The 27,754-nt window shown below is 39.1% G+C and overlaps 5 protein-coding genes across 13 annotated transcripts; 3 read left to right on the plus strand and 2 right to left on the minus strand.

Moving 5' to 3' along the window:
• Window positions 1-73: 73 nt before the first annotated feature.
• cd151 (CD151 molecule) lies at window positions 74-5,561 on the plus strand. Of its 4 annotated transcripts, none has more exons than XR_015763026.1 (9): window positions 74-290; window positions 1,139-1,223; window positions 2,121-2,312; window positions 2,939-3,013; window positions 3,457-3,477; window positions 3,810-3,914; window positions 4,066-4,221; window positions 4,354-4,827; window positions 4,916-4,978. XR_015763026.1 is itself a non-coding variant. In XM_014993822.2 (9 exons), the coding sequence occupies exons 2-9, from the start codon at window positions 1,140-1,142 to the stop codon at window positions 4,973-4,975; spliced, it is 780 nt and encodes a 259-aa protein (XP_014849308.2). In that variant the 5' UTR covers window positions 85-290; window position 1,139; the 3' UTR covers window positions 4,976-5,561. The 4 variants fall into 4 exon arrangements, 2 of the variants coding, with proteins under 2 accessions (XP_014849308.2, XP_014849310.2); XR_015763025.1 differs by having other exon boundaries at window positions 4,368-4,827; XM_014993822.2 differs by having other exon boundaries at window positions 85-290; window positions 4,741-4,827; window positions 4,916-5,561.
• Window positions 5,005-10,309, plus strand: gatd1 (glutamine amidotransferase class 1 domain containing 1). Its single transcript, XM_014993826.2, has 7 exons — window positions 5,005-5,734; window positions 5,914-5,990; window positions 7,588-7,693; window positions 7,792-7,899; window positions 9,701-9,792; window positions 9,882-9,975; window positions 10,058-10,309. The coding sequence occupies exons 1-7, from the start codon at window positions 5,596-5,598 to the stop codon at window positions 10,171-10,173; spliced, it is 732 nt and encodes a 243-aa protein (XP_014849312.2). The 5' UTR covers window positions 5,005-5,595; the 3' UTR covers window positions 10,174-10,309.
• A 1,021-nt stretch (window positions 10,310-11,330) lies between these two features.
• On the minus strand, window positions 11,331-15,682 carry chid1 (chitinase domain containing 1). Of its 2 annotated transcripts, none has more exons than XM_014993821.2 (12): window positions 15,288-15,682; window positions 15,036-15,179; window positions 14,123-14,255; window positions 13,994-14,038; window positions 13,806-13,912; window positions 13,663-13,724; window positions 13,485-13,574; window positions 13,282-13,383; window positions 13,047-13,196; window positions 12,117-12,197; window positions 11,980-12,019; window positions 11,331-11,875 (listed from the first exon to the last, which is right to left on the minus strand). In XM_014993821.2, the coding sequence occupies exons 1-12, from the start codon at window positions 15,393-15,395 to the stop codon at window positions 11,777-11,779; spliced, it is 1,161 nt and encodes a 386-aa protein (XP_014849307.2). In that variant the 5' UTR covers window positions 15,396-15,682; the 3' UTR covers window positions 11,331-11,776. The 2 variants fall into 2 exon arrangements, with proteins under 2 accessions (XP_014849307.2, XP_014849306.2); XM_014993820.2 differs by having other exon boundaries at window positions 11,980-12,022.
• A 70-nt stretch (window positions 15,683-15,752) lies between these two features.
• Window positions 15,753-23,382, plus strand: ighmbp2 (immunoglobulin mu DNA binding protein 2). 4 transcript variants are annotated; one of them, XM_014993813.2, is made up of 16 exons: window positions 15,753-15,826; window positions 16,101-16,189; window positions 16,980-17,149; window positions 17,249-17,444; window positions 17,522-17,619; window positions 17,703-17,866; window positions 17,975-18,175; window positions 18,264-18,411; window positions 18,484-18,658; window positions 19,280-19,462; window positions 19,556-19,674; window positions 19,767-19,861; window positions 21,001-21,124; window positions 21,210-22,067; window positions 22,141-22,340; window positions 23,106-23,382. In XM_014993813.2, the coding sequence occupies exons 2-16, from the start codon at window positions 16,113-16,115 to the stop codon at window positions 23,301-23,303; spliced, it is 3,006 nt and encodes a 1,001-aa protein (XP_014849299.2). In that variant the 5' UTR covers window positions 15,753-15,826; window positions 16,101-16,112; the 3' UTR covers window positions 23,304-23,382. The 4 variants fall into 4 exon arrangements, with proteins under 4 accessions (XP_014849299.2, XP_014849298.2, XP_087862368.1 ...); XM_014993812.2 differs by having other exon boundaries at window positions 15,780-15,864; XM_088006242.1 differs by having other exon boundaries at window positions 15,798-15,847.
• LOC106921849 (nuclear factor 7, brain-like) lies at window positions 23,304-27,642 on the minus strand. Of its 2 annotated transcripts, none has more exons than XM_014993819.2 (6): window positions 27,192-27,642; window positions 26,861-26,956; window positions 26,470-26,700; window positions 24,853-24,875; window positions 24,655-24,773; window positions 23,304-24,069 (listed from the first exon to the last, which is right to left on the minus strand). In XM_014993819.2, exons 1-6 carry the CDS (start codon window positions 27,621-27,623, stop codon window positions 23,513-23,515), a joined length of 1,458 nt encoding a protein of 485 aa, XP_014849305.2. In that variant the 5' UTR covers window positions 27,624-27,642; the 3' UTR covers window positions 23,304-23,512. The 2 variants fall into 2 exon arrangements, with proteins under 2 accessions (XP_014849305.2, XP_087862370.1); XM_088006244.1 differs by having other exon boundaries at window positions 27,155-27,420.
• Window positions 27,643-27,754: the final 112 nt, after the last annotated feature.

Genomic DNA, 27,754 nt, shown 5'->3' on the forward strand with positions numbered 1-27,754 from the left:
TGTGTGTGTCCTTTTTTTGTGTGAGAGTTTTACTGTAAAGCCTGTGTGAACATGTAGCCAGATGGGGGCAGACAAGCCCTCTGTGTGGACCGTCGAGGCGGTGAGGTGTGTGTGTGTGAGGCCAAAAGAGGAGGACAGACGCTCATGTAGGAGGCTGTGAGCGTCAATTGAAAACTTACACTGTTGCAGTTCTGCTTCAGCAACAGACTCACAGTCACAGCAGGGTGAGTGGGATCTGCTCAGTTACCCCGAGAGTCATCATCCCTCTGGGACACATCGTCTGAATTCAGGTAGGGCTGTTGTCCTTTCAATAAAAAAAAAACGAGAGAGCAGCTTTTTCCATTACAGAGGAGGTTAAAAATAACTCACTACAAGCATCGAGGTTGTCTAATATTTAAGCTGGGGTGAGATAAGTTTACTGCTAACTGAAATATATACATTTTCTGATATCTACTTTGCCCTTTCTTCTGTTTTCATCTACTTTAGAATAAATTTATATGCAAAACCTAAGGTTCTATATCTTTTAAGCTCTACACTTATGATAGTTCAGTTTCAAAAACATAAACTTTTTTATCATAAAGTCAAATGTTAAACATACCAGGAGTAGAGTAAAGGGGTCAGCTTGCGTTACTGAGATGGGGAGCAGACGACTGTGCGCTGGCTGACATGTGACACAAGTTGTTAAGTATGTTTTCCCCACAACATATTTGATTTCATCTCTGAGCTCGTTCCATGCCCCCTTGAATAAATGTGGTGCCAGCTTTTTTGTCAGTCTATGGTTTAGTCAAAGGACGTCGTCAGATAAGTTCATTAGACCTACAGCTGAGATTTAACTGATCTCGGCATTTCACTTCTTCACATTGAAGGTGGAAGTTAAGCCAACTGAAAGAGGAAATTACTGAATGCATTTAGGTCACAGCTAACTAGTTTTAATCAGACACAGAGTTTGTGGTGATTAGGCTTTACTTACCCTGAAGCAATGAAAGTTTCACTGATAATTTTATCTAAAAGAGCAGAATTTGAGGTGTGACCTGAATTCAGAGTCTCTTAGCTCTCTGAGCTGTCTGGTTCTTTAGTATCTGGAAAATATGATGTTGCTTATCATGCTTGCAGACATTTAACATATCTTGTTTTACAGGATGGAAACTCAACGTAAGAAGAAAAACACATGTGGGACAATTTGCCTGAAGTATCTACTTTTTCTCTTCAACATTTGTTTCTGGGTAAGTTTACGAATAAGTAGGTTTATGGATAAGAAGTCCCCTCTACCTGGATTTATTTAGGTTTTACGAATGTACTAAAGTTCTTGCGTCAGATTCATGGTCATTTCAGCAAGATACCCAGTGGACAACAAAGCAAAATGACGATCTTCAGGACCAGGGTGCATAGACTAAAACATACTTCTAAACATAACCTTAGCTTAGCTTTAGTTTAGTTTAAGATGAAAAAATATGGGCGCAATGATGCTGAATAACATTAAAACAAACAAAAAGTGTTCATCCATAATGTGGGCTGCCTTACAGATGCAGGATGTGCTGAAGATGACATGGACACACTGCTGTTGTTTTGAGGGGGATTTCTCTTCATTTTCATTTTCTTTCCAGTTAAATTGCTGTTTCCACATGACCACAAATCTATGGTGTCAGATTCAATACCTTACAATATTACCAAAAAGTTAATATTTTTCAGAAACTCAATTCCCAAAGTAAATCACATTACCTAGATTAATTACACATAAATGAATGTTAACGACTGATTTTTCACTCATAGCTAATGAAAACACAACATGTAGTTAAGAATATTAACCTGTATTCAGACCAATAATGAACATTATATTAGTGAAATGCGGGCTTAAAGAAAAGTATGTGTAATTCCTGCTTAAAGGTTATTTTCAAAATATATTTTTAATCTGACAAATGAGTCTCATTGAGCACATATGCTAATTTAATTTAATTAAACATATTAACTTAAATGCATCTTGCAAAAAAAACAAATTCAACTCAAATCTTTAGGGGTTTACAGTGAATAAATGAGATGCTGTGTGGTTTGCATAAGCGAAGTAGCATCTTCTTAAAGTTAAGATATGCATGATTCTTGACGTGTGGCATGTTGTGTCTCAGCTGGCTGGAGGGGCCGTGTTGGCGGTGGGAGTGTGGACTCTGGTGGATAAGAGCGACTACGTCAGTTTGTTGAACTCCGGCTTCTACTCAGCCTCTGCTTTCATCCTGATAGTCGCTGGAGTCATTGTGGCTTTGACTGGAATAATCGGATGTTGCGCCACTCTGAATGAGAAGAGGAGCCTATTGATTGTGGTAAGATGGTAGATCCCAAAGAAACACTGAAAAAATACATCTTAAATCAGTTAGCTTTTTGTTAAGCATATGAAGTCAGACAGTCGTGCACGAGCTCTTTATTACAGCAGAACATGACTCTGAGACGTGTGTGTTGAAAAATAATCCTTGGTGACCTTCTGTCTGGTCCCCATCCATTCAGGGTAGCCTGATATGAGAGGCATGTCTGTCAGATATGACAGATAAAGTCACGCAGAGTGTGTCTTTAAGAGTTTAGATTTAGAGCTCAGCTCATGCCAGAGGAATGAGGAGCATCACAAGCGGCTGCTCGGGCCACAGAATGAGAGGGAGAGAGAGGCAGACAGTCGCAGTGAGCGGGATACAATTCAAAGGCAAACCTGAACAAACTGTCACTTTACGTCTATTTTTATTTCCCCTTGGACCTCTGCCTTTTTAAAGCGACGCCTTCCCTTCATCTTGTTGATTCATTTAATGGAACTATTACTTTTGATTCTTCAACTTTGTCCATATCCGAGCTTTTCCCTTAAATTCCATTAAGCCCCTAAATCTATCGAACTAATATAAAAGTAAAGATGTCTGAGTTTGAATTGTTTTTCATGTAACCTGTTTTCATGTCCGTTCTGTAGTATTTGGTGTTGCTGCTGTGTGTCTTTCTGCTGGAAATCACAGCTGGAGTCCTGGCTTATGTTTACCAACAGCAGGTAAATTTAGCTTTGCACACAGTAACTGGTTTTAATTCAATATAATATAATTTTCGAAACTTGTTGGGATGGTGAAATTATGTTTAATTGCAATTTATGATTTTAAAAAAGTTTTTTGGTGGGGGATGGGGGGGTTATTGTGTCTGAGGTAAAAATTTAAAGTATTTCATGCTGGCCAAAAAAAAGGAAGAATCTGTAAGCTTTTTTACGTCAATGTCCAAATACCAGAATAAGCAAATTGGTTGTTTTGAAAATGTAAACAAATGCATATTTTGTTTTGCATGTGTTTAGAATTATATCATCATGCAAAATTAGCTCTTCATTGTTAAAACTCTGTAGTTGTTCTCTCTGCATGCTTTTCTCTGCATGTTCTTCTTTTGGTTTTTCTTCACTTTCTATTCTTCTCACAACCTCTGTTTCTTTTCCCCACTTCGTCACTGCAGTGTTTCCCTTTCTGCTACCAGGTAATCTCTTGAGATGTGTTTTCTGTTTTGCATCCGTGTTTCTCCCAGAAGTTCACATGCAATTCTAGTAAAAAGTTGAAATGCACTCCTAATGGTTTTGGATGTCATTGTTTTTGGGTTTAATGATGAATTTGAAGTGTTCCTTTTTTTTTTTTTTTTTTTTTTTTTTTTACAGTGAAATAAAATATTAACAAATAACTTCAATTAACTTTAAAGCAACATCTGAGTGTCTAGGTGTCAAATCGAATGACACAAAGGCAGGGGGAAAAAAAGAGGAGCATTTGATTTTTTTTTATTTCTTCCTACGCTCAATTATTTCTTGTCTCTCACAGCTGGATGATGAGCTCAGACAGAACCTAAAGTTAAACATGCAGCAGAAATACCTGCAACCAGGCCAGGAGAGCATCACACTGTCTGTTGACAAGCTACAACAAGAGGTGAGAACATTTGTTCCTACTAAGGCTGAAAAAACTAGCTCAAATAAAATAAATATGAGAGGAGCAGAAATAACTATCCTCAACCTTAAAAGATTGAATGCAGTTTTAGTAAAAAAAAAAAAAAAAATCTTTCTTTGTTCCTCCCACTCAGTTTAAATGTTGTGGAAGTCACAACTTCTCCGACTGGAGAGACAGTGAGTGGATCCGGGGAGAAGGAACTCAACAGCTCGTTCCTGACAGCTGCTGTAAAACTCCCAGTAGCCTCTGCGGTCGCAGAGATCATCCATCCAACATCTACAGGGTGGAGGTACAGCGCCTCGCAAAACACTCATAGCGCTTCGCCATTTCTTTACTTTTGCAAACTTTAAAGTGAAAAAATTGGGATGTTGTGTGATATTTAATGCTTGGTGTATTGCTTTTTAACCTAACTGTGATTTAGTGTGTTTTACCAAGATCTTCATGATGCTGTTTGATCTCTAACTTACATCTGAGGCCTTCCAAGAGCAATTGTATTCATACCGGGATTAAATTACACACAGTTAAGTAACTAAGTGACTTCTGTAAATCCATTCAGGGTTATCAGAGTAAAAAAGGTGAATAATACAAATGCAAGCAAAGGTTGTCATATTATTTGTGAAGAATTTTGAAAATCGTGTATCATTTCCTTTCTAGTTACAGACATCTCCATCATATGAATTCACAATGAACCGCATTGAAGTTTGAGGTTGTAGCAATAGAAAAAGTTTCAGGGAGCTAGATTCCTTCCTTAACTAATTGTTTCTGAACGTTTTAGATTTTCATTTCATTCTGTTACATTCCCACCCAGGGAGGATGCGTTGAGAAACTAGAGGATTACATAAGAAGCCAGTTATATATTCTCGGAGGAGTGGGTGTTGGGATTGCATTTCTACAGGTAAAATGAGGAAAACACAGATGAGTATTCGCAACCTGCGAAATGTGAAAGAGGAACTAACAAGTTATATACTTGTGTTTCCTTTCAGCTCGTAGGGATGATGTTCACATGCTGCCTTTGTCGAAACCTGAAGGAAGATCTGTATTGACGTTGGACCCTTTTAATATCACATTCTTGACTGTGCAACTTTTATTTGAATGATGTAAAACCCAACATTTCCCACAATGTTGCTGTAGAGTTGGAAGCTGAAATGATGAAAACTGTTTTAAGTGACAAACACCACAGATGTACTAATGCTGCTGGACAGCACCAATCTCTATTTCACAAGAGGAAATTCTAGTTATCTTATTTTATGATAAAGTATGAGGTGTAAATATACTTCTATGCAAAATAAAACACACAAAAGATAATCAGGAGGTGTCTTTATGTAGCACAAGCAATTTAGTAAGGGCGATGGAAGTCCATCTCATCCACTGTGCAAGACAAAAGTATTTTATAATTGTGACTTTGCCAGCTCATATAAGTTGTATCTCGTAATTATGCTTTAACTGACTGATAATGATGTCATACTACCTCATCATTATGCTTTAGTATCTCACAACACTACTATCTAATAAATGTATAGTTATTAAATTAAGAGAGAACGCCACAGTTAAATTATTGTCGTGACTCTAATGCATTCTTTAAACTTGTTTAGTTGCAATGCGAATAAAATTGAATTATGCCCAACAGAATTTTTAAGGCTTTTATTCTGAAATTATTTTGGGGATGTTGTTGTCAGCTGACCTTACTTCCTTGTTAGATCGTTTTTTTTTTTTTGCACTTCTATTATCTTCTTTGGCAAAAAATAATAATAAAATGTCTGCGAAACCAACCTGCTTAATAGTGGCCAGCGCTTCCCCTCAAGGTGAGTCCACTGCGGCTTTCACTGCATAGTGTCGGAGCAGAGCCGTCATTTATGCAGCCTATTAGTTGTAATTCAACAATGTTATCCATGGTTAATTTAAACTGTAGCCGAATGTGCCGTTGTAGAGCATTGTTGTCTTTTTTTTTTAAGTGTTAAATCGGTGTGTTTTATTCGTTCAGGGGTCTCCGCCAAATCCTTTCTGCAGTGCTTCAGTCTTTGCAGCACAGCTTTCAATCTGCAGACCGCCACACCAGGGGTAAGAGCTTCAGTATGAATTAATGAATGAATGAGTGAATGCCTGAAAAGCAAGTGCAAACGTCAAACAACGTCCTGAGTACAAGTACATCACACAAAAATCTGTAAAAGCGCAACATTTCTTGCCAGTTATCGCAGAATGCGAAGCTATATAATCATCTCATAGTGATATCCCAAACCTGCTTTTGTAATTTTGATGATTATGGCTTACAGATGATGAAAACCCGAAATTCAGTGGTCTCAGAAAGCTGGCATACTTTGGAAAAAGGTAATTAATGGAAACAAATAGACATTGCTGAAGAAGCTGGCTGTTCACAGAGTTCTGTATCCAAGCATATTAAAAGAAAATTGGCTGGAAGGAAGAAGTATGGTAGGAAAAGATGCAACAGGGAGAACCTCAGTCTTGAGAGATTTGTAAAGCTAAATCTATTCCAGACACATAGATATGGGCAACATCAGAGAAAAGAAACAGAACCATGATATTATGGTCCAGAATTCTGTATTCAGATAAAAGTAAATTCTGCATTTCATTTGGAAATCAAAGTTCCAGGGTTTGAAGGAAAACTGGAGAGGCAGCAATGGACATGTTTTGCATATAAATGGTCATACTTTTCAGAAGCCTGACATTTGTGCTTAAAACATCCCTCTGTGATCGCTCTAATGTGATATTTATACTTTTCTGAGGCACTGAGTTTTGGGTTTTCTTTACCTGGGAGCCACTATTTTGCTTTCTGAGACAACTGGCAAGAAGCATTGCACTTTTATGCAATGTTCTATTTTGAGATATCCTGTGTGTTATCGTGGTGACATCCTGCTCCCCACTAAGGTGGTAAAATTATCTCATCCCTTCAGTTCAAAATAGCACTATTCATCCGGTGAACAAAACAGGTTTCTCGCATTTTCTTGTTTTTTTGAGAAGTTCTGATCAGTTCAAACCTTTCTGATCTATTCACATTCACAAATTTCTTTCTAACACTATGACGCATACTTTGTTCATTTTGGTTTAATTAAAGCAGTCGATCAGCCAGTTATCCTCACAAATAAGATGGTTAGGTATGCTTTAATGTATAACTGGGGAAAATATTTTCTTTCTGTCATGTTTTGTTTCATCCTAATCTACCATCTCTATATAAAAAAAACAACCAGTTGGTGAGAATGAGGAATCAGAAGGTCAATTAAGTTTGTCAGTTCATTCCTTCCTTAAAGGCTTTTTGATACTGGAAATTGATTTGAATCTAGCAGTAAATTATGAGATTGCAAGATAATACCTTCACGCAATGCATCAAGTGGTATGTCTGCCATCTTGTTCATATTTTTAGTAAACCAAGACATTGTGTCAAAGAACAAGCACTTTGTTGATGTGTTTATATAACAAATAAATGGGGTTTTTTATGCATAAATTAGATTTTTTAGTATTTGACTTGCTGATCAGAAATGGTAAAGGTGAAATTTGCAGATCTTGAATAAGATGTTTACCGAAACCAAAGTATTTTCCACTAACAGAGTTTTCGTCGTGCTGTTTAACTTATAGCTGCCAGTTTGATGTCAACGCTTCGTAATCTGTTCTATTTTACTACGAGTGTTTTTTGGAAATACAGGGAAAGCCAATAGACTTTGTGGGAGTTGATGAAAGCACAGCGAGATGGGTGCAGGACTTTAATGTGAAGTCCTACGCAACACCAGCCAAACTCGAATCCATAGATGGTGAGAAAAGTTGATTCCACAACCCATCTGCCGTTTTTATGTCTGCTGCTGATATTGGTTGGACTCTGCTCGGTTATGATCCGCCGATCTTTCCCAAGGTGCCAGATACCAGGCGCTGCTCATCCCCGACTGCCCCGGAGCGCCGAACGACCTGGCACACAGCGGCTCCATGCACCGAATTCTCACACAGTTCATCTCCCAGCAGAGTGAGTTCCAGACTTGTGTTAATGTCTTTGTTAACAGCCTCAGTGCTCGATGTACAACCCCTGGCAAAAAGTATGGAATCACCAGTGTTGGATGAGCAGTCATTCAGACATTTCATGCTGTAAAACAAACTCGGATCAAAAACATGATACAATATTAAGGTCATTCCAAAGTGCAACTTGTTGGCTTTCAGGAACACTCAAAGAAATGAAGAGAAAACATTGTGGAAGTCAGTGAATGATACTTTTATTGACCAAACACAGGGAAATAAATATGGAATCACTCAATTCTGAGGAAAAAAGTATGGAATCACTCAAATTGGAGGTAGAAAAAAGGACACACCCAGTCTATTTCCTTTCCCTAAATGGACACCTGCCCCAGATTAGATGTGCCCGTTAGTGTGCAGTTCAAAACACCTGCAGTCATGACACCTTGGAGGGCTGCTGGACGAAGTGGAGTGGCGAGAACCATGACTCCAACAAGAGAAATGTCCCTTGAAACAAAAGAGAGGATTGTGAAACTTCTTGAAGAAGGTAACCCTTCACGCATGGTTGCTAAAGATGTGGGCTGTTCACAGTCAGCTGTATCCAAGATATGGTCCAAACACAAACAGCATGGAATGGTTGTTAAAGCCAAGCGTACTGGTAGACCAAGAAAGACATTAAAGCGTCAAGACAAACAACTAAAGGTCATTTGTCTTGAAAACCAAAAAAGTACAACTAAACAGATGAAGCATAAATGGGAGGAAGCTGGAGTCAATGTATGTGACCGAACCGTAAGAAATCGCCTAAAGGAGGTGGGATTTCAATACAGGAAAGCTAAATGAAAACCAGCATTGACACCTAACCATAAAAGAACAAGATTCCGATGGGCTAAGGAGAGGCAATCATGGACTGTGGATGACTGGATGAAAGTTGTCTTCAGTGATGAGTCAAGAATCTGCATTGGACAAGGTGATGATGCTGGAACTTTTGTTTGGTGCCGTTCCAGTGAGATTTATGAAGAGGCCTGCCTGAAGAAAACAACCAAATTTCCACAGTCCTTGATGATATGGGGCTGCATGTCAGGCAAAGGCACTGGGGAGATGACTGTGGTTAATTCTTCTATCAATGCACAAGTTTACATTGACATTTTGGACAGTTTTCTCATCCCTTCAATTGAACAGATGTTTGGAGATGATGAAATAATTTTCCAAGATGACAATGCATCGTGCCATAGGGCAAAAACAGTGAAGGCATTCCTTGAAGAAAGACACATTCAGTCGATGTCATGGCCTGCAAATAGTCCAGATCTCAACCCAATAGAAAACCTGTGGTGGAGATTGAAAAAAATGTTCCACAAGAAGGCTCCAACCTGCAAAGCTGATCTGGCAACTGCTATCAAAGAGAGTAGGCACCAAATACTGTTTGTCCCTCATCAAGTCCATGCCTCAGAGACTAAAAGCTGTTATAAAAGCCAAAGATGGTGCAACTAAATACTAGTGATGTATTTTGAATGGTCTTTTGTTTATGTGTTTTTCATGATTCCATACTTTTTTCCTCAGAATTGAGTGATTCCATATTTATTTCCCTGTGCTTGGTCAATAAAAGTATCATTCACTGACTTCCACAATGTTTTCTCTTCATTTCTTTGAGTGTTCCTGAAAGCCAACAAGTTGCACTTTGGAACGACCTTAATATTGTGTCATGTTTTTGATCCGAGTTTGTTTTACAGCATGAAATGTCTGAATGACTGCTCATCCAACACTGGTGATTCCATACTTTTTGCCAGGGGTTGTATTTTTGTTTTCTCCGCCTTGTGCAGAGCCCGTGTGTGCTGTTGGACAGGGCGTGTCGGCACTGTGCTGTGCTACCGAGGGGCAGAAGTGGATCTTCAGTGGTTACAGCTTAACAGGGGTTAGTTAGTCTTCTCTTATGGGGGGAGATGTTTACTCGGGCTGATCGCATGTTTACGAGCTACCTAATAATCGATGTTTTCCTCAAAGCCGTCTGTGTTTGAGCTGGTGCGTCAGCCCGACTTTGCCAACCTTCCCCTTATTGTGGAGGATTTTGTGAAAGACAGCGGAGGATCTTATACAGGTGAGCAGCTGCGCTGCACAGACCCTGAATGAATACGATCACTGTTCCTCAAACCGCTTTAACGCTCATCTCCGTTTCCCAGCGAGTCAAGAAGACGCCGTGCATGTAGTTGTGGACAGACACGTCATAACTGGACAGAATCAGCAGTCGACGTCACTGGCAGTGAATAATCTCATCCTCCTTTGTAATGCCAAATAAAAAGTCTCTCTGTCTGGATCTGTTAGTAACAAGCATTTATCTGGAACAAATCTTTGAAGATGATGGGTTCAACTGCAAAAATGTGCACAACTACTTGTTAAACTTCTCAGTAAAAAGTCACAGATGTAACAACAAAGTATTCACACCCTTCATTTTTTTCCCCACTTTTATGAACTTTTTTCCAAATTAGGCTCAAGTATTTTGTCTGAACTTGGTAACCAACACCAGGACATAACAGCCTTTTATTTTTGACAAAATGCATTAATCCAGGATGCCGTGCCTTGATATTGTGTTTAATTACCTTTGGCTTTAATCACAACCTCAAGTCTAGGAGTTCCCTTCCTCCTCCACAGTAAAAACCTGCAGAGAGGAGATCTGTCCAAAAAAAGAATCCCAATTTTTCACAAATATCTACTAGATAAAGTTTGTTCATTTTTGAAAAACCATGTTATTCTTATTTTTAGGTTTAAAATAAATAAAATCATGTATCAGCACAAAGATCATGGCTCCATTTTATCAGACGTTGACATGTGCTCCATTTCCAGTCTTGGAACACATCTAAACCTGCATAAATATTAATGACACTTTTAGAGCCATTCAGTTGTGGAATGTTATTTTTTCCATGAAAAAAACAAACAAAAAGAAAACCTGCATTTATATTGTATATTTATATTTAAAATCTTAAGTTGGTTCTTTATTTTTTTAGCCAAAGTTGAGTTATTCTGGAAGGTCAAAGGAGCTACTTGTTGCTCCGTAGCCATCCAGAACAGGTTGTTTTTAAAAACAAAAATCTATTCTGCTGCCATGTTTAAATTTTTGTCACAGAATCTCAACCCTATAGCATGATGCTGCCACCACTGTGCATCACAGAAGAGATTACTGCATCATTCCATATATTCAGGAAAAGCTGCACTGTGAGCAGCAGCCACTTCCATCAAAGGATGATGGTGGAAGCTCAGGTCAAAACAGTTATATTTAAGAAATTTGTCTTTCCTAATCTGTGAAATCTCAATTGTTTTTTAATAACGAGGGGCTTCAGTCTGGTTATTTTATCATGAAGGCCTGTTTGGTTGAACTGCGTTAGCGATATTTGACATCTTGCCTCACCGTCATTAAGGTTGTGGTTCCTCACATATTTCACTCTTGAAAAGCAGAGGTACTTTCTGGACATTTAATGTTTGAAAATATGTTGGGTTTTTTTTACAGTGTCACACCATATTATTTTGCTTACATTTTTTACAGAAAACATTCAGATCTCTTTCACAATAAGTCAGTAACAAAACGTGAGAAGTCAATGGGTATGAAAACATTCCTGGGAAACTGTAGTTGTTACAGCCCTGAACATCATAATTTCTGCACTGTACAAATTACAAAATCATAAATTAACACAAATGAAACAAATCTGAAGTACCAATGTTTTCTTTAAATGCTTTTTCAAAACAAGCTGCCCACGTTTTCCTGACCCTCAAACCAGCTGATTATTTTCCAGACCGATTATTTTTCTGCCGCATTTTTTCCTTCTCCAGTTCAAAGAGGCAAAAAAAAAAAAAAAAAAATGTACAGACACCAAAAACACCGTTTCCTTTATAAAAAACTCCAACGTTTATAGGAGATCGTAGAAATAATCCAGTCCTTGTCCCATTTCCCATAAAGATAATCCTGTTCCCAGCTCGGTAGCCAAAGAAATCCTCATGTGGATTGACTGCAAAAAAAGTTTAAAAAAAAAAAAATTTTAAATGTAAAAATATTTTACATTTCTTTACTGTTATAATTTGCACTATAATAATAATAATAAAAAAAGTTTACCTTCAGTGAAGGATAGTACACCACATGCTTTGCAGCATTGCTTCTGGGAAGAAGGGAAGAACATTTATTTAGGAATGCTTCTCAGAGTCAAACTTTTTCAAGTGTTTTTTTTATTTTTTATTTATTTATTTAAGTACCTTTTGTAACTGAAGTGATGCTCAGCAGAGTATTCATCCCAGGTCATCTTTGGTCTTTGTTCTCGCAAAATCTCAATGTACCTACAGAGATCAGCCAGGAAATGGAAACTGTTAGAGCTCCTGAATGTTTTTCCTCACGCTGCGTTAGACTTCTCTTAACAGTTGGAATTTTGGTCCGAGAACGGATTTGCACCCGAGAACGATCTGGTAGCAAACCAGGCAATTTATCCAGGGTACTTTTACAACCAGCAATACAAGTCAGGTAAAAATGTTAGCAGATATAAAAAAAATTCACTACTGTCAAAATGTTAAGGTTTTGTAATGTAAAACAATAAGATTTTTTTTTTAATCTGATCTTTTTCTTCCTTTAATGAGACATTTATCTTGCATTATTCAACTGAACAGAGAAAAATAAGCTATGGTGAGCTTGTTGTTGCATAAACGGCTCCATCCTGAAGCTAACATTTTGTTAAAGCACCATTTGATTCAGTTCTAGAAGTCAGTCCAGCAATGAATTAAATATTTGAACTAATCCTAGAATAACTTGATCAACATTTGTTTACTCTGCAGAGAGGTCACGAAGGATCGAAATAATTTGGCCCAGGAGCCAAATTTGACCTGAAGTGTAAATAATTATATTTGGTCAAACAGGTAATTCCACATCCCAATAATCTGGGATGTGGAATTACCTGTTAGCTAACTGATAAGCTAACCTTAGCTTATCGGTTAGGGTTAGTCCCCCTCCTCTGATTACATTCAATGGCGACCTCTGTATACTTTAGTAACCGAGATGCAAAATAAGTAAGTGATAGGATTTTATGAACAAGTCATTTCTCTGGTTTTGCAGCAATAACTAAATCCTGAAGGACAACTCGATAAATACTGAAACAAGCTCATTTAACCAGCAAAGAACCAACAGTTCTATCTCACCTCCCACCCAGCACCGGCTCTGTCCCATGGCTTGAAAAATCAAGGCCATACAAATTCACTCCAAGCAGGATCTTTTGTCTCCACTGAGTGTTCGGTGCAAGCTGCAGAACACAGTCTCTGATCCAGGGCAGTGGCGAGCTCGGACCCGGTCTGTTAGAACAATTAAAAAGGAAAGGGTTAATTTCTTAATTTTCTCTGCCTGCTTTCAGAAAAATCCTCTCATCTATGAACTCACCTGGGTCCACTAGAGTAGTCATAGGTCATGAGGCTGAATCCATCAACAACAGGGGCCAACTCATCGAACTCCTCCCTGCCAAACATCCCCGGGCTCCCCGAACTGATAATTACAGCAAAAACATTTATTTTCTTTAACTTGGAACAGTTTAAGGTTTTGTTTTACGCAAAAGTAATTGTTGAATATATAATAATTATATTCACCTCGTCACAGCTGGCGGGATAACTAGTATGCAGTCTAACTTTTTAGCATTTAAAGTCTCACACACATGTTTCACCAAATGAACAAGCTCCCTGTTAATAAAAGAGATTAAAAAATATTTAATCAAATCAAAACGTTAAGAGTTTTCCTCCAATATCCCTTTTCAAAAGAGTAACTCGCTTTCTCTTGTTCCCGCCCAGCTGACTCCAAAGCTCCAGGGTAAATCCATCGAAACCCTCTGTCTGAAAGGCCACAAAGTTCCCATCAAACTCATATTGGGCGAACGACAAAACCGCAAAGATAAAACCTAATACATTTATTACCTTAGCAACATCTACTAGTTCGCCGGACAGCTCCTCGATTTCATCCTCACTCCCAAACACGCTCATGTAATCCTGGTAGGACCAGCCGTCAAACAACACTCTGGGCACTGGATATGAATAGGTTGAGAAAACCATGAAACAACCTCCTGATCTCAAAACACATCCACGAACAGATGCCATCTGCTCACCCATCCTGACTTTTTTGTTTGACTTGCGTACCGCTTTGACCCAGCCTACAGAGACAAAAGCATGTTATTTTGCTGTATGAAAATGAGCAGACATTTAAAATTTGGCTGACAGTGAAGTGAGTTATCTACCAGCGTCGTGATCATGGAGTCCTGTGACGTCAAACGTCCCGGGAGCTCGTCGGCGGAGCTGAAGCCAAACCGGAGAGACCGACGACAGCTTGGAGCCAAACTGCTTGGCGATATCATAGCCATGGGAGTTCCACTGCAGGATAACAACAAATATGAAACGAGAGAGGACTGGTCAGATGAAAATGAACAAATACGTGTCCACTGGTTTGTCATAGAATATGTGACGAGAACTCAAGAGAAAGGGAAGTGTAGCCTTAAGAAAACCACAAAGCTGTATCTCTAATTGGAAAAAAAAATGGCCCCAATTTGCTATCGAACATAAATATTGGACTCAAACAATAGAAGGTCTTGAGGTGTGATTAGTCCAGATTCACCTCTTTGCAGAGCAAGGAGAAAATTAGGATAAAAGAAAAAAAAAACAGCACATAAAGTTAAGAAAAACATTGTTCATAACTGAATTGTTTCCTGATTGTTCAGCAAAGCTTCTACAAGATGTTCCTTTCCACCATAGATTCAGTTTGATTGTAAACACAAGACTCAGTAATTATCTCGATACCAGATTGGTGTCAAAATAATTGACATTTAATTGCATTTCATCAACTAAATCCTCAAAACTCAAACCTACGGCAAACGTCTTCATCAAAGTAAAGTTTCAAAACATGCCAAACTATTTTTGTAATGCTTCAACTCAGTTAAGTTAAAGCATTACTTTAACGCTATAGAAAAGAATGGTTTACAAAAGACTGATAAGTACTATAATTCTCATTAATAATTTAAGAGCTGCTAATAATATCCATTTGTCTAGGTTACAAGTGTAGGCAGCAATCTGATTCCTTCTTGGTTGCGGTAACAACCAATTAACGTCTGAACAACACCAATTAAGATGCACATTTATTTTTAGATAGAGACTTACAGGCGTGATATATCCCAGCACTGGTCCTTCAAATGTCTTCTTGATATGAGCACAGTATCTCTTTTCTTCCTTCACTATGTCCTTCCACTGCACATCTGTCACAACAAGGCCTCTCTCCAACACAGACAATTCAGCTGGAGAACTCTACAAGGCGAAATAAAGGAAGAAAACCGTTTGAGGCTTTGAGCAAAAGCATCGAGTGTTTACACTAAACAGTCCTTAGTTCACAGGTAGAGAGCAGCTGCTACTTGCCTGCGCTTCAACTTTCTGCGACTTCTTTGAATCCGTTTTTGACAGAGTGGCACCAACCAGCCAGCAGAAAGCGCTGGCATGTAGCAGAAATATCAACATAGACTTCATTTTTTTGAAATGTCAGTTAATAATTATCTGGCTCACGTATGTCAGTGCAAGTGCTTTCTTCCTTCCTTCCTATCTGCCACAGATGAAGCAGATTAAAAACCATGTCCTGAAGTGTGACGTCACGTGAGACAGCGACCGCAAAGGGTACGGTCAACATTCACCGCTTTGAAAAGGGAAAAAAAAAAACAATAAACGCGTTTATATGATTTAAAACAGACTGTCACTGATAGAAAACTTAGCTCAACGTGTTGTTGAAGCGTCACCACAGCTAGGTAACTTCCGCGTCTAGTGCTTTTCAAAATAAAGGTTCTGACCAATCACAAAAACATATCTTCCCAGCCGGTAGGTGGCAGTGTGGTGGACTTAAAAACCGGATGACACAAGTCAAAGCAGGCTGCTGTAAACAGACGCAGGGGTATTCATGATGCAATGTAAGAGAAGACTTTTGACGGGTATTTGAACAACTACAGTGCGTATTTACATTCTTGACTCCAAACCGAACTCTGAGTTACTTTCTTAAAATTTCGTCCCAAATGTTGCCGTGTCAACATAATTTTTTCTGTTTACGTCAATGAGCTTCATTACACAGGTTAAAGTCTAAAATATGAGGGCCAGCATTTCAAATCTCAAATATATTTTTTGATAGATTAAATAAAGCAGCATAAATTATGCTTTCGTTTTTTTGTTTTTTTTTATGTACTATAGGTGTACTGAGCAATGGCATTGGAGAAATTTGTGTCCAAGACTCTGGAGCTTCTACAGGAGGAGCGGGAGGCTGAAATAGAGGAAACCAAGTATGAAATGTTTACAAGTTATTATTTATTATTAACAAAAAGAGCCATGTACAATCCCACATTAACCTTCAAAAATGCGAACTTTCAAATACTGAAACTTTTGAGATGTTTCTTCCCAAAAGTCAAAGTAAAAATAACCAGAGGTTTTACAGAATCTGCTATTTATTTTGTTGTTGTTTTTTTTATAAATAAAATATAAATCGATTGATTTGAAAAGGGCTCTTCTTATAAACTGATCATTTTAGATGTGTACACTATAAATTATTTCCTGAGAAAGAATCATAGCCCATGTCTGTGATACAGACATGGGATTTTTTTAATAGATTCAATTTAAGTGAAACATGACTGAAATTCCAAAACAAAATGTAAGTGGATTTTTGCTTTTTCGATGTAGAATTCTGTCACATTTTCTAAATTTAACTAGTTAAATAATTGTCATGATTACACATAAGATTTCAATATGATAAACTGATCATTTTGACTAACTCCTGTAAAGTAAAGTTTCTTATTTTTTATGTTACTACAATTTTTTTTCACTGTTTGTTTTAGTCCATGTTTTCCAAAGTACTAATTGTGCTTGTGAAGCTCCAGGTTGCATACTCTCATAGATTAATAATCCTCTTTTAATCAATATTTAATCAGTTCATCTATGATGAAAAGTGATAGATTTATCTTGTTCATGACAAGCTTCAGTTTGTCCTAAATCTGTCTTCAAAATATGATTAAAAAAATACCAAACATTTTTGTCATATCATAGTTGTGTTTGTAAAAGGACATATTCAATCCTCAGGATATGGCAGGAGAACATTTCCTTGAAGGATCTTCAGAATAAAGGAGTTTGCCTGCTGAAGCTTCAGATAGGGAGTCAGTCCACCGGCCTGTACGGTCGCACCGTCATCGTTTTAGAGCCAAGGAAGCATCTCGGTTTCTCCTCCCTTCCGAGCAACAGCTTTGGGCCAGGTGACAAAGGAGCCTTAAAAGTATTACTGTTGCTTTGGTTTTAATTTTTTCTCAGACCGGGATTCACGTCTTTTTTTTTTGTTTTCTTTTGTTTTACAGGCGATATTGTTGGCATATATGACCCTTCTGGGTGCAGTGCAGCCTCACAGATCTGCACAGGGATAGTAACAAGGATCAGCCAAGCTTCTATCAGTGTGGCCTTTGACGACCTGAAGGATGGAGCCAGCTTTGATTCAGATGGTCTTTATAATCTCTTGAAGCTGGCCAATGATGTTACCTACAAACGGATGAAACGGTAACATCCAGAGGGTGAAATGCAGTTTAAACTCAGCTTCAACCCATCTTATGTTTATAATGTGTTCATCTCTGCAGGGCCTTAAATGCATTAAATGGCTACAGAACCGGACCAGCTTCCAGTCTGATACATGTTCTCTTTGGAGATGCGCAGCCTTCTTCTCACTCACAGTCAAGTGAGTGAAGCTGGTCATAACACAAGTTTAAAGATCACAGTATCCAGATTAAATATGTGTATCTTGCTCTTTTGTTTTATCAGATGAGTTTGAGTTCTTTAATTCCGAATTGGACGATTCCCAGAGAGAAGCTGTATCCTTCGCTCTTTCGCAGAGAGAGCTGGCTGTGGTTCATGGACCTCCAGGCACAGGAAAAACCACCACAGTGGTGGAGATCATCCTACAAGCTGTGAAACAAGGCCAGAAGGTGCAAAGAGTTTCAATAATTTAGCACAGTAAAAAAAAAAAATAAATGTGCTTCTTAAATAATCAGATACTGGATCCCTGGTATAAGTATGGTCCTGTTCATGTCCAGGTCCTGTGTTGTGCCCCCTCAAATGTTGCCGTTGATAATTTAGTGGAGAGGCTTGCTCGCTGTAAAGCCAAAGTCTTGAGACTGGGCCACCCCGCCAGACTGCTGGAATCCATCCAGAAACACTCACTGGACGCCATCCTTGCTCAGAGCGACAACGCAAACATCATCGCCGACATCCGGAAGGACATCGACAAAGCATTGGTCAGCACTGGAAATTGTATTCCTGCTAGGATGGAAATTTGTTAGTCTCCTAGAAACTAAAGAAACTTTTTTTTTCTTTTCTTTTCAGGTGGGGATGAAGAAGAAAAGCGAGAAAGGAGAGCGAGGAAACTTTAAACGTGAAATAGGAGAGCTGAGGAAAGAGCTGAGAAACAGGGAGACGGCAGCCATCGCTGAGATCCTGAAGAGTGCTGATGTCGTGTTGTCCACAAACACCGGTCAGTAGAGTTAAGCGGTCATCATCCTTCAGCTGCAGCAATGAAAATAATGGAGGAGGTTTGTGTTCACAGGTGCATGTGACGACGGTCCTCTGAAGTTCCTGCCGGCAGAGCATTTTGATTGGGTGGTGATCGATGAGTGTGCGCAGGCCCTGGAGAGCAGCTGCTGGATCGCTTTACTCAGAGCACGCAAATGCATCCTAGCTGGAGACTACAAGCAGTTACCACCAACCATCAAGTCACAAACGTAACAAAACAAGATGTGTTTTTGTTTTTGTTAACTGTCAGGAATTTATGTGTGACTTTTCAATGAGCAAAGCTGATCTGTTCTCTTTAAAACACACTCACTGTCCTCTTTTTTTTTATGTATACATTTTTAACACAATCAGTTTAAAGGGGGGAAGAGGATTATGATGTAAAATTGACTTCTTTTTTGAGCTTTACATCATGTTATAATGTTATTACCTCATCAAAAACATATCTGAAGTGTTGCTTTGATTCTTTCATGCATGTTTGAGGAATCTCCCATAGCAACCATTCAGGGGGTGCCTAAACGCTGGCTCTCACAAAGCCAATCCCACACTAAACCAACTTTAGTGTGGGATTGAATGGGAGATTCACAGAGAAATCTGCAGCAACTGCATAAAGTTCCCATGTTAAAATGGACCAAAATCATTGATTTGTTGAATCTGCCTTGAGGAATTAACTACCATCAAGGCATACATTGTAAAATAAGTACTGATTTTATTTGGGTCATATTAAACAAAAATCAAGGTTAAATTGTACATGAATGTGTTGTGAAAACAAACTTAAAGCATTTACCAAGCTCATCAAACCATCCTGTTCTGTCCGTGTCCTTTCTGCACAGAGCTGCAGCTAAAGGCCTGTCCCTGAGTCTCATGGAGAGACTTATTCAGACGTATGGGGACTCGGTGGTCCGTATGTTAACAGTTCAGTACCGCATGAACAGTGCTATCATGGAATGGGCCTCCAAAGAGATGTACCATGGACGATTAACCGCTCACAGCTCCGTGGAGAAACATTTATTGAAGTAAGTTTCCACACACTCCTGGAGAATGTCTCATACTCCCAAGGCAGCGAAGGCTGACTCCTGAAACTAATCGTAAAATCTTTTCTGCTGCAGAGATCTGCCGGGCGTTGCCTGCGTCGAAGAGACCAGCACGCCACTTCTTCTGATCGACACCGCAGGGTGCGGTCTGAGCGAAATGGAGATCGCAGACGAGCAGTCCAAAGGCAACCAAGGTAAATGTCTTTCCTGGAAGACTGTAGAAAATCTCAATGGGTTTATTGATTTTTCTAGTGTAAAGTTTAACTTTTACTGACTGTGTCTTCAGGTGAGGTCGACATTGTTTCACTGCATATAAAGAGCCTGACGGAAGCCGGAGTAAAGGCTAAAGACATTGCTGTTATCGCTCCGTATAATCTACAAGTAAGTCTCTGGTTTGAGAAGAGCTGCAGGCAACACTGATTTTTAGCTTCACAAAATGAAACTGAACCTGGCAAACAAAGCAAACATTTTTTTACTGTGCAGAAGACATGATAAGTCATCGATAGACTTCACAAACCTGAAACAAATTTCCTTTTGTTTGTTGATGAGTCAAATAAGGAACATTATTGCCATTTCAAAATTAATTGATCAGCGCAGAACAAACTATTTTAAGATAAAAGCAAACACACAGGTGGATAAAAAAGTTGGTAGCTGTTAATGACCAAAGAGCCATGATGAAAATGGTCGATGAAATAGGATGAAACTGACAAAATTACTAATTAGTAAATGATAAATAAAACTTTACTAACATTAATTAAAGCAAAGAAAATCATACATTTCTAGCACATGGTATATCAAAAATCATTTTTGTCCAAACCTGTTTCATTAGTTTCTTTATTATTATTATTATTATTCTGGGGTACCACACTTCAAAACCAATGTCTGATTTTCATTTGTTAATTTTCAGTAAGTTTTTATTTATTATTTTGTTATTTTTGGTCATTAACACTGTGGGGTACCAACAATTTTATCCACAAGTTTAAATTGGCTGGCTTGGATGGATATGAGATCAGTACCTGGATATCTGTGGAATATTTAGAAACTAAATATTATTACCATGTAAAAAATAAATTTAATTTTGTTTTGTTAATTCCTGATTACTCGGCAATATATTTAGACTATCCTGCAACACCATTTTCCTAAAACATGAAATTCAGCCCCAACTTTAATGGCTGAGTGGCCAAATTTGTTCCTCTTCATAAATCTCCACAGGTCTGCCTTTGGGAGTTTTCCCCTGAATCTGAGTTTTTAACATTTTGGTCTATAGTATGTTTAAATTAATAATAAATAAGAAAGTGGGCAATTAACATTAAACTCCTTGTATGAATTAACTTTAACTTAAATATTAGTATTGTTCTAGAAACAGTTGTGCTTTTCCTTTCATATTACTTGATTTCTAATATAATAAAGTGAATATATTATATGATGCATCATAATGTATACTATTAACAATGTTTAACTAAAGTCCAGGATCAAACCTTTTATTAAGGGATTAAATGTTTTTAATCATTTCTCTAAAGGTGGATCTTCTGCGTCAGAAGCTTTCTGCACGTCACCCAGAGATGGAAATAAAGTCTGTGGACGGATTTCAGGGCAGAGAAAAGGAAGCTGTTGTGCTGTCGTTAGTTCGCTCCAACAGAAAAGGTTGTTTCCTAATATAAATTTCTTATGATTTTGCTAAATCATAACCATGAACTGTTTTGAATAGTTTTTTTTTTCCCCTCTTTAGGTGAGGTGGGTTTTCTTGCAGAGGACAGACGGATAAATGTCGCCGTCACACGCGCAAGACGTCACATCGCCGTAGTGTGCGACACGCAGACAGTTAGGAATCACGCTTTCCTCAAATCTCTGGTCGATCACATGACCGAGGTCGGTGAGGTCAGAACTGCGTTTGAGTACCTGCAAGACATCGTGCCACAGAACTACACCCGTGATCATAAAGACACAAAGACCAACACTTCCTCCACGTCTAACAAGCAGAAGAACAGAGATCAGGCTCCAGGTAAAGCAAAGGAAGGCCAGAAAACGACCAGCAGCTCTAAGGACAACACAGCTGGTTCACAGAATCACACAAAGTCCCACACATCAGCCCAGAAAGACCAAAAAGACAACAAGAGCCGATACGCTGAGATCAAACTGCAAGTGGAGAATTTCATGAAGGATGTAAATATGAAGAATTTACAGTTCCCATCATCCTTCAACTCCCACGATCGCCTGCTGGTCCACCAGATCGCTGAGGAGCTGGGCCTCGTTCATGAGAGCAGAGGAGAAGGCGGCGGCAGGTGCATCACCGTCTCCCGGCCCGTGGCATCGGAGCCTGTCGAGGAGCCGACGCAGGAGGAAACCCAAGAGGAGGAAACCCCAGAGGAGGAAACCCCAGAGGAGGAAACCCCAGAGGAGGAAACCCCAGAGGAGGAACCTGCTCCTGCTCTGCAGAGTGAGCCGCCACCATCCCAACCTTCAGTAGATCTGAAGACTTTGCATCTGGAGAGAATGCGAAGGGAGCAGCAGAAGAGGGAGGAAAATGTCCAGCAAAAGAAGCAACAGAACTGCAACCCTGCAGCTCAGGGAACAAAGAAGTCTAAAGGTTTGTCTCAAACCATCTGGAAGTGTTTCAACTCCACATCTGCTCACAGGATAACTGGGTTATTTCCCCTCAGGAAAGAAGAAAACGAAGGCAGGGGCCTGTGACATCGCTGCTGCCGCCGTTCCAGATGATGACTTTGATGCCCTCATCAGCGCTGTCGTGAAGGCGGACAGTGTTTGCAGTTTTGTGAAATGCAAAGCGTCTGTGTTGACACTCGGCCAGCTTTGCATCTACTGCAACCGGCAGTTCTGTCTCAGTCATCACATACCGGAGGTAAGAAGCGCTCTGGCTCAGAACTTGTACTACAGCTCTGAACAATAAAATACTGTAGAGAAATTAATTTACTTCAGTCATTTATTTTCATTGCTGAAGAAGCTGGCTGCATCTAAGCATTATAACAGAAAATTGAGTGGAAGGAAGCAAGTTGTTTAAGTAGGTGCAACAAATACAGGTTTAGGAGAAACCAAAATTGCAGAAGAGGGAGGAAGACGTCCAGCTGCAGTCGGCATGAAAAGACTTACCACTTTGGAAAACTGCTTTGGGTCAAGCTACTTTTTCCTATTGTGGTTCTCGTACTTGGAATACAATCCAAAGTAACATAAGGGACCTTTCTCTTCTCACCTCATTTAAAAAATATCTTAAAAACGGGCTCTCGGAGACCCAAAAATGTCAACATTGAGTATATGTAAAGATGTATAGATTTTTACGATTGTTTTATGCATTTCTCACTCCGTCGTGTTATTTTGTGATTTTTTTATTTCTGTATTTAGTGTTGTGCTTTAACATCAACCTGCCAACGGAACTAGAGAAGGAAATAAGCCACCATGTAAATGTTCATTAACACATATTGTCCCATTTTTAAAAATAATATCATTGAATGTTTTGAAGCAGAACAACCAAAGAATTTCACATTTTAGTTAAATTCCTGAAACTTTGTTTTTTTCAGCGATATTCCAGTGTATTGCTGTTTTCTAAGTGCCGTTTTGTTTTCTAAGTGCCGTTTTGTTTTCTAAGTGCCGTTTTGTTTTGTTGTTTTAGGTTCATGGCTGTGGAGATAAGGCAAAGTCTCACGCTCGGATGAGAATAAGCAAAGAGGGGGTTCTTTATGCCGGGAGTGGGAAGAAAGACAAATCGTTGGACCCTAATAAGAAAGTGTACCTACAAAGAAAACTGGACTCTAAGCTGAAAGATATGGCATCACAAAGAAAATCAAAGAACAAGGAGAAGGACACTTAATGTCGTAAAATAACCTCTATAGTTTATTGAATGTGAAAACTTTGTTCTAAATAAAACAGCTCAAATATTCAACTCAAAATACTCCAATGTCCCTCATTTGATACAGAATGTTGCTTAGTTTTAATTTTATGTCAAAAGAATTACATTTACTTCTGCTCTTTTGTTTTTGTCACTTAAAGACCCAACGTCATGCAATCCCACTTCACTTCCTAGGTCTTCTCTGGAACCACTTTCATTGTCTGCGCGCAGACTGTGAGTGGGCTCGAGTTTTTCCAGTCCTCACACAACCCAACAGAGAAGTATGGGAAGAGTTTCTCTGTGAATTTGTCTTTGAACGCGTATATCACAGCTGAGTCGGCAGCATTGGTGAAAACTACCCTTCCTTTGTCGTAGTCCAGCTGCACGGTAAGCCTCTCCGGCATCTGCTTCACCGACACCCTGGTGCGAGGCGAGGTCTGAGCCCAGAGGGAATCTTTGCTGCACTGGCCCATCACCCAGTAACCCTCTTCGGGGCTCAGGAAGGTGGTGCTTTTCCTTTTGATGGACTCACGCGCCACCCCTACGAACCAGTCTTTGCTGTGGCCCACCTCTACGGTCCAGCTGTGCTTCCCGGACGTGAACCCGGTGGCGCCCAGCACGCACATGCGGCTGGTGCAGCGCTCCGGGTTGTCGGGCAGAAGCAGCTTGTTGCTGTACTGCACACTGGTCAGCTCCTGGGTCAGCTTCAGATTGGAATGGGCCGTGTTCGAGTCCAGAACGACTGAAGCTGCAAAACAGGAAGTTCAGTTGAAGCCGGAGTGTGTAACCTTTTATTTAAAAAAAATATTTCACATATTTGTTGGAACAGTTATGACGTGACAATAGTATGAGACGGATAATCTGTGAAAAAATTGAGCTCCTCTGCCTTTTCCCAGCGCTAAGTAGAAGCAGCCAATCAGAGCCAGGAGGAGGGTCTTGGTGCTGTCAATCAGCTCCTCCCTTGCTCTCTGCTACCGCACAACTTCTCCCTGTCAGCAGAGCCCATTCTGAATGCTAAAGCTAGTTAGCATGGCCACCAATGACAGGGGATAAACGGTGTTCCTTCAATGGTTTGTTGTTTCTCCACCATTAGCACAGTTAGCAGTGTGTTTATGAGGTTGATTGATGGTGCTAAGACCCTCCTCCTGGCTCTGATTGGTTGATTTTGATCGGAGTGGCGCATTTCTCAGCACTGGGAGGATGTGATCTCTTCTCAGGTTACATTTCTTATGTTAAACTGTCACAACATAGTGACTGTTTAATGAATATACAAAAAACTTTTTTTTAATGGGTTAATCAGTGGTTTTCTAAACCTAATGGTAAATGTGCTTACCATATTTGACATTTTTCAACATCTTCTGGCAAACGGTAAATTTAAGTATTCCCAGATGCTTGGCAGAATTAATCAAAATGTCTCTCATGGTCTCAGGTTCCTGGATCTTGCGTTTGACGCTGAAACGTGAAAATCATACCAACATTGGTTTATAGAAATATTTATTACTGATTTTTGCAGATGAGAGCTTGTACATACCTTTGCTTTGTTCGCTTGTATTCCTAAACATGAAGTAAAAAAAAACACGTTGAAGACACTTTTTTTAGCAAAAAGATTGTATGCATTCTATATGCAGTCATCGGAAAAACATCCAGAGTCATCATGGAGACACTAATTATACCTCTGCTGATAGGTATGCTACACAAGGCAATCATGAGCAAATGCACAGGTAAAACAGGTCCTTAGATAAGTATGTTCAGTCTGGATATGACTTTACTCTTTGACCATTTTATAATCTGCATAAACTTAATTTATCATTTTTTTACAGGCCTGCACCATGTGCTTAAAGTTTTTGTTCACCCAAGCAGCATTTCTGACTTCCTCCTGTCAGCATCACAATGTCAGTATTTTGTACAACCCATATTTGGATGTGTATTATTACATATTAATTTTATTTTATTCCTAAAACAGCACATGCTTTTACAGCCACTTGTAGAAAAAATGTCAAATTAGAGCCACAAACTGTGGTGAGTTTTGCTGGGATTTAATGTGAAAGATCCGCTGCATAACTGTAGATTGAAAGGAAAAGTATTATATGGTTCTCTTAATTGTTTTGCAAAAACAAAATCTGAAAACTGAAACGTGTCACTTTTAAATCTGACTTCCAAACATTTCCACATGACTGTTACAAGTTGAAAGCCGCAAAATTCAAATTCCATCTAAAAACAAAGTATTGTGAATTGTCGATTTTCTGTTTTCTTGGTCTAGAATTTAATTATGTTTATTGTCAGCAACAAAAACAGGATGTGGGTTATTGTTTCCGTGACGACGCCTGGAACAACCTAAGTGTAATGAATGGTTGCACTCTTTTTGCATTGAAGTAAACAGCACTGATCCCATTAATGACCGGATTTTAAAAATAAATACTTTGTGTTGAACCCAACGATTTTCACGGTAAGAATATTTTAAGCTGTTTCTGAAAATCTCACTCTCAAGCAATTTTTACAAGTGCACATCTGCACCAAGTTCTAGTGTTGATCCAAATTTCTGCAATTCTCTGAGCTGTTCCGAAACACGTTGTACTTGTTTTCTTCCCTTCTCTGCCAATTACTGCCAATAAAGCCCACTCATGCTACAAAATCTTTTTTTTTTAAATACACCAGAACTTGTAGTTGTAATGTGGCAAAATGTGGAAAAACCTGAATTGGCAGGAATACGTTTAAAAACCAATGTATGTTATGCATTTGGGTGCAGCCCATATTTAAAACTAAGAGGATTTATGGCAATCATGACCCATTGAAAATTGTAGATTTTCTTTGTTCCCTCCGAGTGATCAGTAGTTTCCAAATTTTCCATTTGGAACGTTTACAATATTCTCTTTAGCACCAAACTGCTGTGTGGAGTTCACAAAGTTCACATCGATTAAAAGATGGTTCAATTCTACCATCAATTTAAATGCTCCTCTTCTTGTTTTTTGTGGATTTTTCAGAGGTCGGTGTCATTTCCTGTGAGCCTGTATCCACTAATTCACCTAGTTTTAATTTAAATGTCAAAAATCCACATATTCTGAAAAGAGAACATGTTGACTTAGAATTTCCGTGAAATTAATATTGACTATTTTATCAAAGATATAAGTCCATGATCAGTAGATTGTACCTGTAAGAATGGCAAATCCTTAGCTCTGAGGACGATATCTACTTTGCTGATGGTGGAGTTGAGAGCCTGGATCTCCTTTTCTATGTCTTCAATCTTATTACACATGACCTGCATTTTTATTTTCTCTTCCTGTTTGAGCATTCTCAGCCTCATGTCTTCTTCATCCTTGAGGAACTGGTGAAGCTGCAGAAATTCCCCCTTTATCACCGTCTCGATTTCATCACTTTGAGTCTGTAACATTGGAGCAGGCCAGTTATTCTGGTTAGTGTTTGCTAAGGAGGGACTTTTCCATCCCTACAGGAAAAAGGTAGCCTAAGAGCTCAACATTAAGATTAAAACAGTGGAAATGCTGAAATTATCCAAGAAAAAAAATAATCTCAAAAGCTTTTACCTTTATATAGGTTTTGATCTCCTCCCATTGGTGTTTTGTTTTACTCATTGTTCTTACTTTCTTTCTTAAGGACCCAAGGATGTTAGAAATTTCTGTCTAAAATGAGAACATTAAGAACACTTTGAAAATGCCTGACTGAATAGCTAAATTTCATTTTCATAGCAAATTAAGATACAATGTTGGTACGATTCTGGTCATTATGTTCTGATACTTTACACACACACAGAAAAAAATCTCCCTATCCTCAGCCAGAAGGTAGCCAGACTTGTCTTGCTTATCACACTGTTATCTTACCATGTTTGATTCCTCCTTGTTTTCATCCATACTATACCTTTTTCTGCTGAGCTGCTTCCTCCACTGGGCAGCACTTGTGCACTTTGTGGTCCTTTGATATTTGGCAGACGAGACAGATGGGAACCTCATCATTGTCGCAAAAAACCTTCAGCTTCTCGTTATGAAGCACACAAATCTCCTGATCCATAGCCTTTTTGTTTTGAAAGTCCTCCACGATTAACTTCAGATCCTGGTTGACAGCGGGCATCCCAGAGGAAGACTCAATGCCGCACACGGGACATTCTTGACTCTTTTTCCACTCCCAGAACCTGTGCAGGCAAAGTTTGCAAACGTTGTGTCCGCATAGTAAAAGGACAGGGTAAGTATAAATGTTGGAGCACTGAGGACAGGATATCTCTTCCACAGAGACAGATTTCTTGGTTGATATCATGATGGTGTCCGCCTCCAGAGTGACTAGATAAGAAAACATCTAGTTTCCGCACTGCAGTTTCTACACTGACTGATTCCGGCAAATGCTGCTCAGCTAGTCGAGCAAGTTAAAAATCCCAGCATGTTCAAGGTTCCACGTGATTACATATTTAGGACTTGACTGTAAAGGAG

The sequence above is a fragment of the Poecilia mexicana genome, unplaced genomic scaffold, assembly GCF_051168715.1.
Source record: "Poecilia mexicana isolate PSO_F unplaced genomic scaffold, ASM5116871v1 scaffold_6, whole genome shotgun sequence".
In the NCBI taxonomy this organism is placed as follows: domain Eukaryota; kingdom Metazoa; phylum Chordata; class Actinopteri; order Cyprinodontiformes; family Poeciliidae; genus Poecilia; species Poecilia mexicana.

What these genes read in the sequence shown, in the direction of transcription:
- cd151 (XM_014993822.2), top strand. Translation starts at nt 1,140, where the DNA reads ATGGAAACTCAACGTAAGAAGAAAAACACATGTGGGACAATTTGCCTG. An exon ending in CCAACATCTACAGGGTGGAG is followed by an intron (nt 4,222 to 4,740) that starts GTACAGCGCCTC and finishes ATTCCCACCCAG; the next exon opens with GGAGGATGCGTTGAGAAACT. An exon ending in TTGGGATTGCATTTCTACAG is followed by an intron (nt 4,828 to 4,915) that starts GTAAAATGAGGA and finishes GTTTCCTTTCAG; the next exon opens with CTCGTAGGGATGATGTTCAC.
- gatd1 (XM_014993826.2), top strand. Translation starts at nt 5,596, where the DNA reads ATGTTGTTGTCAGCTGACCTTACTTCCTTGTTAGATCGTTTTTTTTTT. An exon ending in CAAACTCGAATCCATAGATG is followed by an intron (nt 7,694 to 7,791) that starts GTGAGAAAAGTT and finishes ATCTTTCCCAAG; the next exon opens with GTGCCAGATACCAGGCGCTG. An exon ending in ACAGTTCATCTCCCAGCAGA is followed by an intron (nt 7,900 to 9,700) that starts GTGAGTTCCAGA and finishes CGCCTTGTGCAG; the next exon opens with AGCCCGTGTGTGCTGTTGGA.
- chid1 (XM_014993820.2), bottom strand. Translation starts at nt 15,395, where the DNA reads ATGAAGTCTATGTTGATATTTCTGCTACATGCCAGCGCTTTCTGCTGG. An exon ending in CTGGGCGGGAACAAGAGAAA is followed by an intron (nt 13,575 to 13,662) that starts GCGAGTTACTCT and finishes TTTTATTAACAG; the next exon opens with GGAGCTTGTTCATTTGGTGA. An exon ending in TGTACTATCCTTCACTGAAG is followed by an intron (nt 11,876 to 11,979) that starts GTAAACTTTTTT and finishes CTTTTTTTGCAG; the next exon opens with TCAATCCACATGAGGATTTC.
- ighmbp2 (XM_014993813.2), top strand. Translation starts at nt 16,113, where the DNA reads ATGGCATTGGAGAAATTTGTGTCCAAGACTCTGGAGCTTCTACAGGAG. An exon ending in CCAACCATCAAGTCACAAAC is followed by an intron (nt 18,659 to 19,279) that starts GTAACAAAACAA and finishes CTTTCTGCACAG; the next exon opens with AGCTGCAGCTAAAGGCCTGT. An exon ending in TCAGTCATCACATACCGGAG is followed by an intron (nt 22,341 to 23,105) that starts GTAAGAAGCGCT and finishes TTGTTGTTTTAG; the next exon opens with GTTCATGGCTGTGGAGATAA.
- LOC106921849 (XM_014993819.2), bottom strand. Translation starts at nt 27,623, where the DNA reads ATGTTTTCTTATCTAGTCACTCTGGAGGCGGACACCATCATGATATCA. An exon ending in AGATCAAAACCTATATAAAG is followed by an intron (nt 26,701 to 26,860) that starts GTAAAAGCTTTT and finishes CCAATGTTACAG; the next exon opens with ACTCAAAGTGATGAAATCGA. An exon ending in TACAAGCGAACAAAGCAAAG is followed by an intron (nt 24,774 to 24,852) that starts GTATGTACAAGC and finishes TTCACGTTTCAG; the next exon opens with CGTCAAACGCAAGATCCAGG.